The 16,911-nt window shown below is 37.0% G+C and overlaps 1 protein-coding gene and 1 long non-coding RNA gene across 3 annotated transcripts; one reads left to right on the forward strand and one right to left on the reverse strand.

The window, feature by feature from the left end:
• Positions 1-7,441: 7,441 nt before the first annotated feature.
• Positions 7,442-15,762, reverse strand: LOC149580681 (pleiotropic drug resistance protein 1-like). The gene is made up of 22 exons (XM_089792787.1): positions 14,742-15,762; positions 14,364-14,484; positions 13,961-14,049; positions 13,782-13,866; positions 13,511-13,670; positions 13,348-13,424; positions 13,185-13,238; positions 12,363-12,755; positions 11,983-12,264; positions 11,558-11,874; positions 11,312-11,472; positions 11,104-11,207; positions 10,854-10,998; positions 10,621-10,716; positions 10,458-10,543; positions 9,931-10,263; positions 9,503-9,793; positions 9,173-9,390; positions 8,832-9,059; positions 8,383-8,554; positions 7,890-8,144; positions 7,442-7,780 (listed from the first exon to the last, which is right to left on the reverse strand). The coding sequence occupies exons 1-22, from the start codon at positions 15,083-15,085 to the stop codon at positions 7,508-7,510; spliced, it is 4,284 nt and encodes a 1,427-aa protein (XP_089648913.1). The 5' UTR covers positions 15,086-15,762; the 3' UTR covers positions 7,442-7,507.
• On the forward strand, positions 10,676-16,216 carry LOC149580682 (uncharacterized). Of its 2 annotated transcripts, XR_016354085.1 has the most exons (3): positions 10,676-10,735; positions 15,756-16,000; positions 16,106-16,216. It is a non-coding gene; the product is annotated as an uncharacterized LOC149580682 (long non-coding RNA). The 2 variants fall into 2 exon arrangements; XR_016354084.1 differs by lacking the exon at positions 16,106-16,216 and having other exon boundaries at positions 15,756-16,098.
• Positions 16,217-16,911: the final 695 nt, after the last annotated feature.

Raw genomic sequence — 16,911 nt, forward strand, 5'->3', positions numbered from 1 at the left:
CCTTTAAATCAAAATGAGCAAACAAGAAACCAGTGATCCATGCCCTTTTCATGAGGTCATGATCATTGCATCCCACCATAAAGGTTTTACAGACAAGAATGGGGGAATGAGAGGAAATGAGGAAAATATGCACAAGGCCAAAAGCCAGTCTACACAAAGTTTGATAGATTCAACTTCACCAAAATAGCTCATAAGTTTTACAGACCAAAGAAACTTCAATAGGAAAAGGCAAAGGAGGCAGAGGCAATCAGAGATCCAACCCAAAAACCAAATGCTCAGGTCACCTATGAGGTAATGTCTTCCATTCAAATTAATAGTGCAAAATGGCAAGAAACTATTGTTGAGCTATAGGAGAAAGCTTTTTTTTTTTTAAATGGCTTGGCTCGTGGCCTTCTGTAGAAAAGATTAGACTGGGTTGCAAAGAAATTTGGGGTAAGGAATATAGGTTAAAAACCCTAACCAATGGTTTTTATATGGGGGTAGCTCCTAGTAAAAAAGATAAAATAGAAATCCTAAACAATGGCCCTTACCTTTTAGAAGGTCAAGGAATCTATCTAAAAGATTGGAAGCCAAATTTTGATCCAGGGAAAGAAAATTTGCAAGTTTTTCCTATATGGATAAATCTTTACGATTTGCTAGTGGAATATTGGGGAGAGGAGGTTTTAGCACTGATTGGGAATATGATAGGAACTTTCATCAAAGCAGAGGAAGTTCTAAATGTAAAAGATTCATCCACACACCCAAGGGTTCTTATAAATATGAAGGAAGGAAATATTGTCCCTGACTTTATTACCTTATGCACAGATAAAGGAGTATGGTAACAATCTATTGACATATGGGAAGGGGTGGAAAGCCCAATTCTGGAGGAGGTGATGCAAAATAGCATGCTTTTAAAAGGGAAGGGACTAGAAGATGAGAAACTATTGGATGAGCTAGAATTGAGGGAATACCAATGAGATATGGTGAAAAGGTCAAATGAACAAGCCCCCTTAAAAGAGCCCAGCAAGCAACAAGAGAGTTTAAACACAATAGGGACAACAACTGCTATGGAGAAAGTTTTTCTAGTATCAGAGGAGAGAGAGCAAGGGGATAATGTGGTCTCTACCCAAGTGGTTAAAGAAACTCCTATGGAACAATGGCAAGAGAAAGAGGGAAATAATCTACAAAAGGAAATCCTAGACCCTCAAGAGGAAACACCTATGCCAAAAAAGGTTAGTTTAACTCCCTAAAAAATCCTTGTTTTGGGAAATCATGTAGATAAGAGTTTGCCTTTAAACTCAAAAGCATACTTCCAAGATATTTCAAGCACAGTGATGGGGACACCCTTGATAATGCAAGCACAAAAGGAAATGCTAATGCAAGAAGAGGAAAACAACTGCTATAAGGATATTGACGTCTCAGCAAGTAGAAATCTGTGTCATTCTTTTGAGGAAACAATGGAAAGTAGTTACATGAAGGAAGAAGGATATTCAACTCAAGAGGAGCTAGTTGGGGAGGAAAACCTAAATGATTTAGGTTTATTGGAGCATCTAGGTATTTTGGATGAAAATTCTATAGAGTAAACAAGCTCTAAAATGCAAAAACCAAATGTGGGGAGTAAAAAGAAAAGAGGTCCCAAATCTATCAAGACAAAACTGGAATTGGCAGGACATGCAACGAGTCAATCAAAAATTTTAAGATAGGGAAAAGGTTTAGCCTTTTTCCAGGAGCCATGAAAACCCTATCATGGAATGTCAAGGGTTGCAATGCCCCTGACAAGATAAGATTGATCAAAAGATGTCTTGATCAATCGAAACCAGACTTGGTGCTTTTATAAGAAACAAAGATTAAGGAGGAGGATTTTGCAATGTTCAAAAGTAAATTCAGAAGATGGGAATGCTTGTTGATAGGGGCTCAGGGTGTTTCGGGAGGCATGGTTATTTTATGGAAGTCACAACTTCTAGAGATAATTGTTACCCATGTTGACACAAACTGGCAATGGATAAAAGTTTATGTTAAATAGTTACACTATTCCTTTTCAATGATAAATATATATGGTCCAAATAATAATGCTCTGAAAAGGACCTATGGAAGACCATTGCTGATAAATTACAAGGTCTAGACAATGAGGTAGCAATTTTAGGAGGTGACTTCAATGCAATTTTGAACCCAAAAGACAAAAAAGGTGGGAAAGGGTGGAGTTTGAAAAGCCAACGAGATTTCAACAATTTTGTAAATGATAGCGGACTAGTGGAAATCCATTTCAAGAAAGGAGATTTCACATGGACAAATAGAAGAGAAGGTTTTGTGCATATAGCTAGAAAGGTGGATATATTTTTTGTGGCAGGCAACTAGGCGGAGGCAAATTGGTCATGTTTTGCAAAAATCCTCCCCTTTCATGGATCTGACCATTTCCCTATCTTTTTAAGAATTCTCGCTAAAAAAACTTCGGATAGATGCCCTTTCAAATTTGAAGCTATGTTGCTAAAAACATAAGGCTTTGCAGATTTGATCGTTGAATGGTGGGATAAAGCTCTAGCAAGAATAGGTAACAAAGCTTTCATTTTTTTCAAAAAACTACAATTTCTTAAGGACCAGTTGAAGACTTGGAATAGAGAGCACTTTGGTAATATTTTTGATAAGAAAATGGACTTAGAGGAGAAATTAAAATCTTTGAGCCATCAATTCATTGAAAATGGTATGTTAGAAGAGGATTATAAGGAAGAGAAAATTTTGAGAAAGGAACTAGATGAGTGCCTTGCCAAAGAAGAATCCTTTTGGAGGCAAAAATCAAGGGAAATATGGTTAAAAGAGGGAGACAAAAACACACAATTTTTTCATAATTCAATCAAAACTAGGAGGGCAGCTAATAAAATTTTTGAAATTCAAAGTCTAGAAGGGGCTCTCATACAAGATAGTGGCAGTAAATTTTCTCTCTCAAAAGAGCCAGCAGGTAAAAAATAATTTGAATGAGGTGGAAGAGGTCTTGGGTGTCATCCCGACTTTGATTATTGAGTCTCAAAACAAAATACTAATGGACCTAGTCAAGGAGTGTGAAGTTTGTGAACCTTTAAAAGGACTGGGGGGAGACAAAGCACCAAGACCAAATGGGTTTCCTGCAATGTTTTTTTACAAATTGGGGTTTGTTTTTCAAAAAGAATTATGGGAAGTGGTCAAGGAATCAAGGTAGGTAGGCTTCATTCTTAAAGATTTCAACAACACCTTTATAGCTCTAGTGCCAAAAAAAGCCACACAATTAACCTTTGAAGAGTTCAGACCAATATCTTTATGTAATACAGTATATAAGATTATCTCCGAGGTCATGGCTAATAGACTTAAACAGGTCTTAAGCTCAATCATCTGAGAAGAACAGAGTGGCTTCTTACCAGGAAGATCCATTTTTGAGGGTGTTGTTGTGGCACATGAAGAAATCCACACAATTAGAGCTTTGAAAACACAAGACATGATGGTTAAATTAGACATAAAACTTGCCTATGATGACGTAGACAGATATTTCTTGCTAAGTGTTTTAAGGCAGTTTGGTTTTGGACAGGAATGGTTGCAATGGGTGGAAAGTTGTATTTTTACCCCTCGTTTCTCAATGCTCATAAATGGAAGCCGTCAAGGTTTTTTTGAACAAGAGAAAGGTATCGGACAAGGGGACCCCCTATCCCCTTTTCTTTTTATTATTATGGCAAAGGTTTTGGGAAAGCTAATCAACAAACAGCGAGAATGGGGGTTGTGGAAAGGGATTAAAATTATAGAGGCAGTGGAAGCTCTAACTCACTTGCAATTTATAGATGATACCTTTCTAGCAGGAATAGCAAATGTTGAGGAAACAAAGGCTATGAAGCAAACTCTAGAGCTTTATGGAAGAATATCAAGACAATTTATTAATTGGAATAAATCAAAGATCTTCTTCTTCAACACCCCACAGTGTGTTAAAATTAGAATTTGTAGGATCATGAATATAAAAATTGAAATGTTACCTAGTAAGTAATTAGGGATTCCATTGTTCGAAGGTAGAAATAAATCAGACCTTTGGAATAATCTGATAGATAAATGCCAAAAGAAAATGGAAGGATGGAAAGGAAAATGGTTGTTTTTGGCAGGTAGAATCCTAATGCTACAAACAGTAATATCAACCATGCTAGTATTCACAATGATGTGTCAAGATATTCCTAAGAAAGTTGTTCGAGTTTTGGAACAGAAGATGAGGAAGTTCTTTTGGAATGGGTCTAATAAGGGAGATAAAATACCCTTACTAGCATGGGAAAAGATTTGTAGACCCAAGGATAAGGGAGGGGTTGGGATTAGAAATTGGCAACTTATGAACAAAGCTTTGAGAGCTAAACTAATATGGGAAATGTATGAAAACCCACAACTCTACTTGGTGAGAGTTCTGAAAGGAAAATATTTAGATTCAAATGAAGATCATAGGATTTTCACAATGTGAGATCCACCGAAAGGGTCAGTAATATGGAATTTCATGCTTTCTTGCAGGCAGATTATTGTGAAGCATATTTCTTAGTGTATTGGAGATGGGAAACAAACAAAATTTTGGGAGGACTCTTGGAATGGACATAAAGTTTTGGAGTAGGATGAAATTTTCAAAGAGCTAAAAGCTTACTTTAAAGAAAGATGGGGGGTTTTTGGGTTTGATTATGTGGCAAAAAAGGATGGTTTGGAAGGAAGGGAATGGTGCTGGAAGGATTTCTCAAGGGAGGAATAATAGAATAGCAAAAGCTACAAATGAAGAGTAGCTTGGAAGAAAGAAGAATTCTTTTGAGCTCAAAGAAGGATAAAATCATTTGGTGTGGATCCCTTTCAAGCAATTACTCAGTCAAACTAGGATATAATACTATGGCTGAAATAAATAGTGAAGCTTTCATTTCCAAAGATCTCTGCTAGAACAAGGATATACTACCCAAGGGAGGAGCCTTTGCATGGTTGGCTTACAATGGTAGAATTTTAACTGCAAAAAGGCTAAGGAAAATAGGCATAATAGGACCATCAAGATGTCCTTTGTGTGAAAAGAATGAAGAAACTTTAAATTACCTTTTGGTTCAATGTAAATATGCAAGGAAATGTTGGGATTTGGTTCAATTTAAATTGAGATGGTAGGTACCGAGATCCTAAAATGTAAAGGAGGTCTTCGATGGATGGCCAAGGGAGCACAACAAATCAACCCTCTCAAGCATATGGTTAGTTGCTCCTTCATTGATTGTATGGGAATTATGGAAGGAACAAAATAGAAGAATTTTTCAAAGAGAAAAGGAGACTCTAAGAAGATGTTTAAATAGGATTATTAATGCTATCAAGGAGATAGTAAATGCCTTGGCCACAAAAAAAGAAAGCGATGTAGATACCCTATACAAAGGAGGATAGTATGTTACAAGCCTCATGGCCAGGGATAAGATTTAAATCTCCCTTGGTAGCACTGATAACCAAAAAGACAAAGTTAAAATCTAAAAGGATAGAATGAAGAGCCCCAATGAAAGGATGGGTTAAAGCAAATTTTGATGGAGCTATGAGTGGAAACCTAGGGGCTTCAGGTACTGGGGTTGTTTTGAGGGATAGTGCAGGCCACATTTTATTGAAAGGAGCAAAAAAGCTACCCATAGGCTCCAATAACACAACAGAGTGTGAAGTAGATCTGTTAGCAGTAAGGCTAGCTAGAAAGGAGGGGATCAAAAAGCTACATTTAGAAGGTGATTCCCTCATAGTAGTGTAGGCAATATCAAAATTGTAAATTAGCACATAGCACCTCCAAACCGTAATTGAGCTAATTGTACAAGAAATTAGTAATTTTAAGGATTTTAAGATCACTCGTATTAAACATGAAGGAAAAATAGAGGCAAACACACTATCAAAATGGGCAATAGCCTTTAATGATGAATTGGTGCAGATCGAGTATTCAAATTTTGGGGTAGATTTGAATCACCAGTGTCAATGATTATGAAATGTAGGAAACATTAAATGAAAATGCCCCTAAAGGATGGGTTAATCAGAAAAGGGTGGTGAAAGTAGATTTAATTGGTCCTTTGGCTTGTGTGGGTAGTGAAAAACATGTGAAAACAGAGGCGAGTTTAGAATTCAAATGCCAGCGCATTAAATCAAGACAGAGCTGCATCAACAAAGTGTGTGAAAGACTCTTTAAATAAGAAGGGTGGGCAGCTCATTGCACAATTCTAATTTAAGAAAGAGCAAGTGTGAAGTTTTCATGAAGCTGACATTTACCTTCAAAACGAAGAAGCAACATAAACCCCTATTTGGGAGGGTGGCAGATCGATGTCTCAAACAAATGGTTAAGTGCCCATCAGAAGATGTCATCTGTGCGATGCAAGAGACCCTAGGTCCCCTCTTCTAAGAGGCAGACCACCGATGGAAAGTGCAAGTGGACATAGCGGCAATGTTGATGGCATGGAGATTACAAGTGGGTGACCATGAACAAAATGTGGCTTGGGTAATGGAGGCTCTTTTTGAAAAAGCCTTAATTCCAAAAATGGAGGCACTTCTGGAGTGGGCACACCCTGGGTGGGCCTTTAATTTCAACGAAGGCTATGAAGATGATGACGAAGGGAGGGAGAAAGGGATTTTTCTCTTTGTCAACTAGCCAAGGGGGGAAATGGATAGAGAGGCTTATATCAATGAATGTCGTCAAGCATGGGGAAGTCTGAAGAATGCAGTTCAGCTCCATTATGAAAAATAGAGAAAGACCACTTTTCCAATTGGTTTCCCAAACAAAAAGAGGTTTACAATGAAATTTCGCAGAGCTTAAAGCAATGGAGGGCACTCTTTTTTTGTTTTGAAGATAATGTAACCCCACTTTGCACAAAGAAGGATAGTGGGGTTTTTCGATCGACAGTGATGGAAGGCAGTTTAAAGAACATTGCCATATTTTTTTGGAAAGGACTTGTGGAGCGAAAGGCAGAACAAACGAAGGTCAACTGGCAATGAATATGGCGTAAAATTCTGAGAAGGAGAATGCAATCAACAAAAACATTTTTTTTTTTGGCTTTGTGAAAGAATGTCAGCGTCGGCTATGCTGAGCTCATCATGACTAAGATAACAGTAGTAGTAGTCATATAGTTTTTGAGTGTGCATATTAAAAGTTTACAAGCCTGATTAAGAGGCGTCAATGTAATGGTAGTATAGGAGGAATAAGGCATATTGTAAATGATGGTCCTCAAAGATAGAGAATTTGGACCTTTTTTTTTTCCATGTAAATCATATTATATCAATAAAATATAATCCTATTACCGATCCAAAAAAAAAAAAAAAAAAAACTTTGAATAACCCACGTGAAAGAAGGCAAAGATAACTACAAAATCCATAATAATAATTGCAAATATGACCTTGGTATGTGGCATGGGATTTGTGTGGCTTATATGTGATCATCTAGCTTGTAATTTTAATACTTCAAATAGTCCACGTGAAAGAAGGCAAAGAGAAGTACAAATTCCACAATAACAATCATAAATATAATATTGTCACATAGAATGTGATTTGTATAGCTCATGAATGATCATCTAGATTGGAAATTAATACTTCGGATGCCCCATGTGAAAACGAAGCCAAAGAGAAATGCAAAACCCATAACACCAATTGCAATTTGACCCAAGAAGTCATGCTTGAATCCAAAGTAGCTCTCTAAGAAATTGCCTAATGGTTGTTGTTCATTGCTTCCAGCTTTGGTCATGAGAGTGACAACATTGCCATATTGAGACGTGATCAATCCATACAAAGTCCATGCATAGGGGCATCCCCAATAGTACCATCTCCACCACACTGGGATTTTCTGCAATCAATTCTCATATATAGGAAGAGAACAATGTTAAGAGAAATAACCAAGACCAAAGTTGAAATAAATAAGCAAGAAGGTTGAATATAATATTTCAAGTACTTACAAGGCGTGGAATAAAAAAACCAGAGAAAAGCATCCAGACACCATAGAAGCCAGAGGTGAAAATTGCAGCAAGGGTGGCATTTGGAGTGAGAGCTACAGTCATCATCCCATAATATGTGTGGTACAAGAAGGTGAAAAACATGAAAAAGAGGAACCAAAAGAATTTGGTTGTGGCCCAATCAAAATCGATCATTGCATATAATATTAACCCATACATCAGTGACTGGAGAAATACATAAGGTACTTCAATCAACATCTGCAATATAAAGTCATCATTTGTCTCTCGTGAATATCATTGAAAACTGTAAATTATTTTTGAATTCAACTATCCTCACACTATCAAATCCAAGAAAAACAACTTATAATTCTCTAAATTATAAAAGTATGATAATATCGTCTTATAAAATATATTTTTCACCTAATATGTCTACCAAAGTATTCATACACAAACTAAAGGGAGGGAGGAAGGGAGGCAGGGACGTAGTACTTCTTACTTGAGCGAAAGCATAAGGAAGAGGTGAGTACATTCCCGCTGCTTTTTCTCGATAGAAAACAGTTCTTTCAACTTCAACCACAGGTTGAACAGAATTAGCATTGTTCGATCCAATGAACAAAACTGTAGCAAACATTGATCCCATTGCATTGAACACATCTTGTTGCTTTTCTCTGCATATGTTGATCATGGCCCGAATCAACTTTCAAGTAATCATCGATATTAACAATAATATCAGACTAAAATTTAGTTTCTGACCTAGATTGCATATTAAGTTTCGAAGTAATAATTTATCAATATGATACTTTTTATTTCTTAGCTCCCTTTGTCAGACAGATCAGAATATAATTCAAAAACTAATCTACAATCTAATCTAAAAATCAAGGAGTACATCAAAACAAGTTTAAAATTTGCAACCATGATAAAAAAAAGTGTAGGTACGCAACTTACATTTTGCTCCCCATTTTCCAGAAGATGGTGCCAAATAACAAAGCACAGACGAGAGAGAAGAAGAATCTAACAACGTTGTACTGCGGATTTCTCCAATATGATAGATGTTGCTTCCATAGACATGCTAATATTTGAATTGGAAAAGGCTGAGAAAACTGTGACTCGAAATATAGATCTTTGGAGTCTGGAGCAGGTGTGCTGATTTCCTTTATAAAAGCTTGGTTCTGTCTGCACCCGTTAACATTTCGATTCCAGTTAAATTAGTTCTTCTGTGTTAATAGGACGTGATGCCCAGATTCTATTTAGGGTTTGGTAAAAAAATCTCATAACAGAGCTCTTACTGGTAAAGGGATGAACATCGATATATTTCTGCAAAATCTACTCCCAAACGCGTTTCCGTATCTTCAGAGGTCACCTCAAGCATCCACGTGGCAGGGTTGTATGCTGGTGTGATGTGGGGAACTTCTTCAATTGACTGAAAGTAGTCGATTAGGGTTTGAGAGTTGTGACCAAGAGGTCCCACATATATCATCTGCCCTCCGCGCTTCATCAACACAAGCTGCAGAGACCCACATTCATTTGATTTACTATCATTTTTTCAATTGAAATCTCTAGAGAACCTATGATAAAACTACCTAGAACTATATTTGGGTAATTTTACCCACACCCACCTCATCAAAGGCCTCAAAGATATCAATGCTAGGCTGGTGAATGGTGCAGACAACAGTTCTTCCTGTATCCACAGTGTTTCTCACAGTTCTCATAACAATGGCGGCAGCTCTGGCATCCAAACCTGATGTTGGCTCGTCCATGAAAATGATGGAAGGGTTTGCCACCAATTCAACTGCAATTGTCAGTCTCTTGCGTTGTTCTGTGGAAAGACCGTTCACTCCTGGAAGCCCAACTAGTGATTCTCTCAGATTGTTTAACTCAACCAGCTCCATCACTTCATCTACAAACATCTGCAACATTCCACAAAATTACCCTCATTTTTCAAAACCCTACTTCATTTTGATAAACCTCACCCACATTATATTCAAACTGAGAAAAGTGAGTGATGGAGGAGGAAATAGTACAGTGTCCAATTACAAATTTATACCTTTCTTGTTTGAGGATCAACCTCCTTTGGAAGGCGAAGCCAAGCAGAATAAACTAGGGACTCATAAACTGTAACATTGGGAGAATGGATGTCATTCTGCTCACAGTAACCAGAAATGCGAGCAAAAGTCTTTTGTTGTTTTGGATAACCAGAGATTGTGATGGATCCTTCAATGTATCCCCTTGTTTTTCTTCCAGAAAGAACATCCATCAATGTTGTCTTCCCTGCCCCACTCACCCCCATCAAGCAAGTAAGCACGCCAGGCCGAAAGGACCCACTCACTTCACGCAGTAGCTGGAGTCTATCCTCTGTTACTCCCTGCAGCTTCATTTCCTACGTACAGGAAACCATTTTCTCTTATGAATATCAGTATGTTCAGCCGAAGAATGCAATTTAGTTTGAATAATTTTTTATAACTTTCATTTCATTGCTATCTGTTTTGATGATGGAACATAGTGTTTGAGTGAAAATGACAAAAAAAGTTTCGTGATCTAATTCAGAAGAAAAGCCACGGGTAGAGAGCATACAGAAGGCATGTCGACAAAGTAACTGACATTCTCGAATGCCATTGACAGAGGTTGGAAAGGCAACACCATTCCCCTTTTCACTGCAACTGTGAAAATCCCAATTCAAGTTTGATTCAGATCGAGAAAAAACCTATTATCTTTCATAGAATTGAAACAAACTTACTTCCAACTGAGGAAATTTCTTCTGAAGTTTGTGTACTTTCCCCCTTTCTGTCTGCAGGGTTTTCTTCTCGAATCAATGCTTGAGGTCTCCCAAAAGCTTCACAAGTGAGAATCATGTATGTTATTTGCATGGATATACAGATCAATATTTTCTTGAATTATTTGAAATTCCCATTGGTTATGTAATTAAATTTAGATATAAAGTGGTAGTGAGGTTCAAATAATTCAACTTACGTTTTAGATATGCCAGTGCCAGGGTGTAGAGCAAATTAAAAAGAACACCATATCCTACCAGTACTCCAATGGTCATCCAATACCAGTAGCTTTCAGCGAACAATCCGCGAGATTCCAACAATGCTGTACCAATGTGGTTTCCTGGCTGTAAAAAATAACCAATACAACATTATCGTGAGATTTTAACAACACAGCACAAACAATAATTGCTCCTGGAATGCAAAATTTCTAATTGAGTTCCCATCCTAACCTTTTGCCAACGGCTTGATAGAAATTCATTAACAGCAATGGCATTTTGAGCATACATGAGAGGAGATATCCAATAACCCCATATCCACCAGGGCTTAATATCATCTGCAAACATAAAATCCGCAAGGAATGTTAAATAATTTCAAGTCTGGATTATTCCTAATATTTCTTTATATGTCAAGTGATACTCTGCTGATTTGGTATGGCACCTCTGGATACAATAAATCCGCCAAGAACTAATATAATCAGAAGTGAAAATATTCCAAATGTGTTTGCCACAAGAGGACTTCGTCCAACTGCACCAATGAAGCGAAAAAGCGACAGAGCCATCTGGTGGAGGATGAGTAAGAGTAAAAACTGTCGAAAAAACCTGCATCAGAGAATGGATTAGAGTCATCATTGGATCAAGAATAGATTGTGCCAATGATAATTTCATGAATAGCCACATCCAATACCTGTTTGGATTTGGGGCAAAGCCAATGGTGTAGTAGGTGAGAATGACCCAGATGGAAGACTCCATCAGTGACAGAGGGAGTCTCATAACCCATGTAGGAAGTGAATAAGCCCAGGCAGGATACAGCTTTGAATCTCTCTGCTTGTAGAACACAGGAAGCCGAGCCATGGTGATAGCTAGCTCTACAAAGCCGTTGAACATTATGTTAACAACCCCAAAAAACAGAGCACCGAAGTAAATTGACCCATCAGCTACATTTCTATGATGCATCTCTGTGCGGAAGAAAACTGTGAGCGCAATCAAGGCAGTGGTTGTAATCTGTCATCATAAAATTTGCAAAACATCAAAACGATTTAGGGAAAATTTATGGTACAAACCCAATAACTAATGTAAGCTGATAATTACAGTATAACCTAATGGACCTACTTGGAAGAGCTTAAAGATGTAAATGAAGGAGCTTCTCTTCATCAGCAAAATCTCTCTGTCGATACAGGCCTTAAAAAGTTCCATCTTGCCCAAACCATACTCTTCAGTTGTAAGAGCTGCGGGATGGCTTTTACTTTTATCAAATGGAATGGCTAGTTGCGAGTTCAACTCTTCACCAACTTTAAAGGATTGAAATGCATCCGCAAACTCCTTCACAGTTACGTAATGGTAGACGTGGCCTCTATTAACCCAGTACTGCTCTTGGTCTTTCCTAGATGTTACCTGTTAATGCCAAATGGTGAGCATAATAAAAAACGGCAGAAAGTTAAAATGAAATGTAGTTGGCACTGGACAAGGATAAAAAATGGTGATGAATATACCTCCTGCAGGAAATCTGCAACACCCTTTCTTTCAGGGCAAACAAAACCCATGGACTCGAAGAATTGCACAACCGACTCTCGGGGGCCCTGGTATATTATTCGCTCTTCTGAAAGTAAGATGACATCATCGAAGAGTTCAAAGGTTTCAGGAGCAGGTTGCAAGAGTGAAATCAGCATTGTTGAATTGTATACGTGAACACTTTGTCTCAAGCATTGCACAATCTGAAATGTTGTAGAGCTGTCAAGACCAGTTGAGATCTCATCCATGAAAAATGCCTTTGCAGGTCCAACAAGTACCTCCCCTGTTGTCACTCTTTTCTTTTGACCTCCTGATATTCCTCTTGTCATAGCGTCTCCAACCAATGTATCCCCACATATCTCTAACCCCAAAATCTGCCCAAATTTCACAACCATCTCTTAATTCTGGTTATTCCTACAAAATGGGATAGTTATAGAAACAAATCTAGTGCCAAAGATCTAACTTATTATATGGATTCAATTGAGCAATTTTTGAGTTAAATTGATTAATCCATATTTCATGAGTAGTTGTTCAAGCTAAGAGGGCTTGACTTTGGAAGAAACTCCATAGTTAAACATGTTCGAGTGGGATAGGCGACCTCCAAGAAAGCCTACTGTTTCACTTCTATGACCATCACCTAGATGCAATGAGTGCTAAATGAATAATTCATTCTCAAGAAGGATGGGCTCTTGTGAACTACTACTCATGAAACACAATCAATGAGCTTGGCTTGAAACTACACAGCTAAATCCATATAGCAATATCATAAACTTCAATATTCATTCCATATAAAACCATCCCACCTTCAAAAAATAGTCTGTCATCATACTGGACTTCTGACCCTCCATAGCTGCAGCCTACAGGAAAAGATATCAATGACCCCTTGTAAAATTACAAAGAATTATTATTATATTAGGCACATAGTTAAGTGAAATTGAACTCTAATGACTTGCTCTGTTATAGTACCTTGGTGAAGAGATCAATATCAGGGTCTGGTTTGATCCCCTGCTCCCTTTCTCGTCTTGATAGTTCACATAGCATTTCTGCAACCAATACATTCCTTCCTCTTAAGACCCTCTTTTTCTGTTACTTGTTACTATAAGTATAGTACTACCAGTATGATTATTACCGTATCTTTCACCAACTCCTTGGCATCGAGCAGAGAAGTCAAGGGTCTCTCTCACAGTCATTTCTCCAATGTTCAAATCTTGCTGACTGACATAAGCAGACGTTCTCTGAGGTACAAATTCATCCATCCTATGTCCATTGTACGTTACTTCTCCCCTCACCTGAAACATTCTTATCATTTGAGTCAATTCGTTTATACAGTTTTGGGTTTATAAATTATAAATGACGATCTTAGGGGAAAAAAGAGGCTTAAGCTAGACAGATTGACTAACTTTTAGTGCTGAGTCCAGTTTTCCTGAAAGAGCTAAGAGCAAAGTAGTCTTTCCAGAACCAGGCGGACCCAGAAGCAGTGTCATTCTGCATAATGTTATTCATTAATTCCCTGAAGCTCTTCAAATCATTTCTTAACAAATATATTGCAACAATGGATATTTCAATTCATTATCTTCACCTGCCAGGCTTTATGGTACCGCTGACATCCCTTAAAATCGTTAGGGTTTTCTTACTGCTTTTATACAAATGAAGGGACTCCAAAATACTCTGAGCAAGAGAAAACAAAAAAAAGAACGGCACCATCAGATATGAATAAATCAATTTACAGTGAGTACAGCAAAGAATCAATAATATAATTTTCTCTAGTCTATTATGTTGATTATCCTTTGTTTCTGAATTCGAACGTATGAGAGTTTTTGTATCAATGTTTTGGATCACACTTCATGATCCATTGCCAGGATGAAAGAATGCAAAAGAAGTGTGATCCCAAAAGTCTATGCAAAAACTGGCATAACTGAATCCAGAAACAACATACCACCAACATAGATTTATTGATTGAAATGTGTTTGGTCAGTCAATACCTCAGCCATATTAACTGTATAGTTTAAAAGAGAAGGCAATGCCCTGCTTCCAATGTATGCATCAACTTCCACGTTAAGGTTCTCAAAACGGACTTCTATCTCAGGCAAAGTAATGCCCACCCTGATTACAAAAGAGAAATCAATTATACCTACATTTTGTACTTCAAAAATACATTAGTATTGAAAGAATTACAGAATTGTAAGACAAAATTGTTATTCATTTGAGAGATCACAAAACTTTTTAATCAAACTATCAAAATAACTGCTAATGAATGAACAACTTTATTACATAAAAATCAAAACTTATCGTCCAAAATTTTACATTATAAAAATTAAAACTATAAGTCTGGAAAACAAAAAAGGAACAATTACCAGTACCTGTCAATCCTTCCGCGAAGTTTACGTAAAAAGGGCCCATTGTCTTGATCCGTAGCCTTCACAAGCCTTTCAAGCAGTTTTCGTCTGGTCCCCAGCTCCATATCTCTGACATCTATTTGGTGAAGAAGATCATCTCCTCCCTCTGATTGTTTGAGGAGGGATGTTCTTATGCGATCATATGTGGGAAGCCTCTCTATAGCTGCCCATTTGAGAGCCTCCTCATCATCATCTTGGTGTTGATGTTGAGAGCCAAAAACACTGCCTGACCTTCCAAACATTCTGGCACTCCCAGAACGCAGGCTTCCACTCCATGACAGCTCCTCTAAAGGTATAGCAGCAGCCATTCTTTTCTACTCTACTTTCAAAGTTAAAACTTAGTTTGGATTGGAGTTTAGTTCGATTGGTGAAATCTTCTTATGATAGATGTAATGATCAGTTTCTTCCAAACCAACATAGTAGCGGAGGATGTGTTACGGTATCATCACTAATCACTTAAAAAGTTTATCAAGCACACAGAAGTTTAAATGGAGGGCTACCCATTCCAACAATCTAGAAAAACTCGAGTTTCAATACCAAATACTTTCTAAGACAACAGAGGAATACTAACTTTGTGATCCACATACTGCTCCACAGTCATCTCCTATATGATTTCTACCTTACTTTCCAGCTAGACTAAAGTTTCAGTGAATTCAGGTCTAGTTGGATTGGTGATAGTTTCTTGCAGCAGGCACACCATCATGAGGTTCAGTTTTTCTCCAAATCATTTAGTATATAAGAATGTGTTCTGCTAGCATCAATTGTCACGTTAAAAAGTTTATCAGACACCACAGTTTTTTAAGAGAATTGTCCATTCTTACCATCTTAAAAAACAGTCAAATTTCAGTACCAAAGTACTGCTAGATCAACATAAGAATACTAGCATTGTGATCCACATTTTTAAAATGGTTGAAGAACACAGAGTGGTATTCTGTTACTACTTTTGATGAACTTTTTCTGTGAATGCCCTGCAAACAGAATTGCGAGTTAATGAAGACCCTGGGATAGGAGGAACGGAGGATTATAAAGAGGGAGATGTTGCTGGGTCAAACAATCTAGAAGATGCTGAGCGATGGTTACAAGAAAGAGGTGGTTTCACAACGTACACCATTTAAAACAATAAAAAGCTGGTTTTTTTAAAAAATTCTGCATCTGTCATCCAATTTGGAGTTCAACCACTGTCACTAAATCCCAAGATAAATTGGCCGAGCATATCATACAATGTAAGTAGCTCCAAACTAATATAAAAAGTATCAATTGTGCATCTTTCTTAAGATTAAGACATTTGAGGATTATCAATAAACTTTATTATGATTTGTAATATGCAGACTATCTTGTCTTTGTCGATTGTTGTTCAGACTAGTCAAATCAACGGTCAATTTCTTTCCGTTTATGATTCACCTACGGGTTTAGGTAGGCAAGACTTAAATTTATTCAAATAAGATTTTATTATTTGATTGCAACTAAAATAGATCTGTCTTACATTAATGTTACATTATCATCTTTGAAAGAATCCAAAGTTTTGGGGGAAAAAACAGACAAGGTAAGAATGATATTATATTTTAAACTTTTCAAAAAGTCAAATTGAAAAGGACACAATAAATTTATAAAATTAGAAATAGTTTATAAATACAATTTTTTTAAAAATGTAAACAGATATCAATTTCAGGATTAGATTAAGGACATAGACATCTCTGGGCTTCCTTATTTTTAGAATAATATTGTAAATTTAATAATTTGAATGAAAAATCTATTAATAATTTTGTATATTCTATAGTTGAATGAAGACAAACGCTTATTTTATTAAGTTGTCATCATCTTCTTGCTCTTCCTTATCTTGTTCTTTCTTCCTATGTATTTCTTTCCTTCATCTTTGTCTTCGTCTTCCTTCTCCTTCTCTTCTTGTTCTTCGACCTCAATTTCCTCTTCTTTTTCTTCGTCCTCTTCTTCTTTGAAAAGAAAACCTCTAAAAACTGCTTCGAATTCTCTAGAGAGTAAATTTAGCAAAATTCCTAACTTAAAATAAATCAATTCGTTTAGTCAAGAAGTTGTTGAAGATAATATGGCATGGTTCTCATTGATATCAAAACTTGAATTCCAAAATGTTGTTCCTTGGATGATGTACATAATTAAT

Source organism: Cupressus sempervirens, chromosome 1 (assembly GCF_028749045.1).
Source record: "Cupressus sempervirens isolate cs-2001-9-10 chromosome 1, ASM2874904v1, whole genome shotgun sequence".
In the NCBI taxonomy this organism is placed as follows: domain Eukaryota; kingdom Viridiplantae; phylum Streptophyta; class Pinopsida; order Cupressales; family Cupressaceae; genus Cupressus; species Cupressus sempervirens.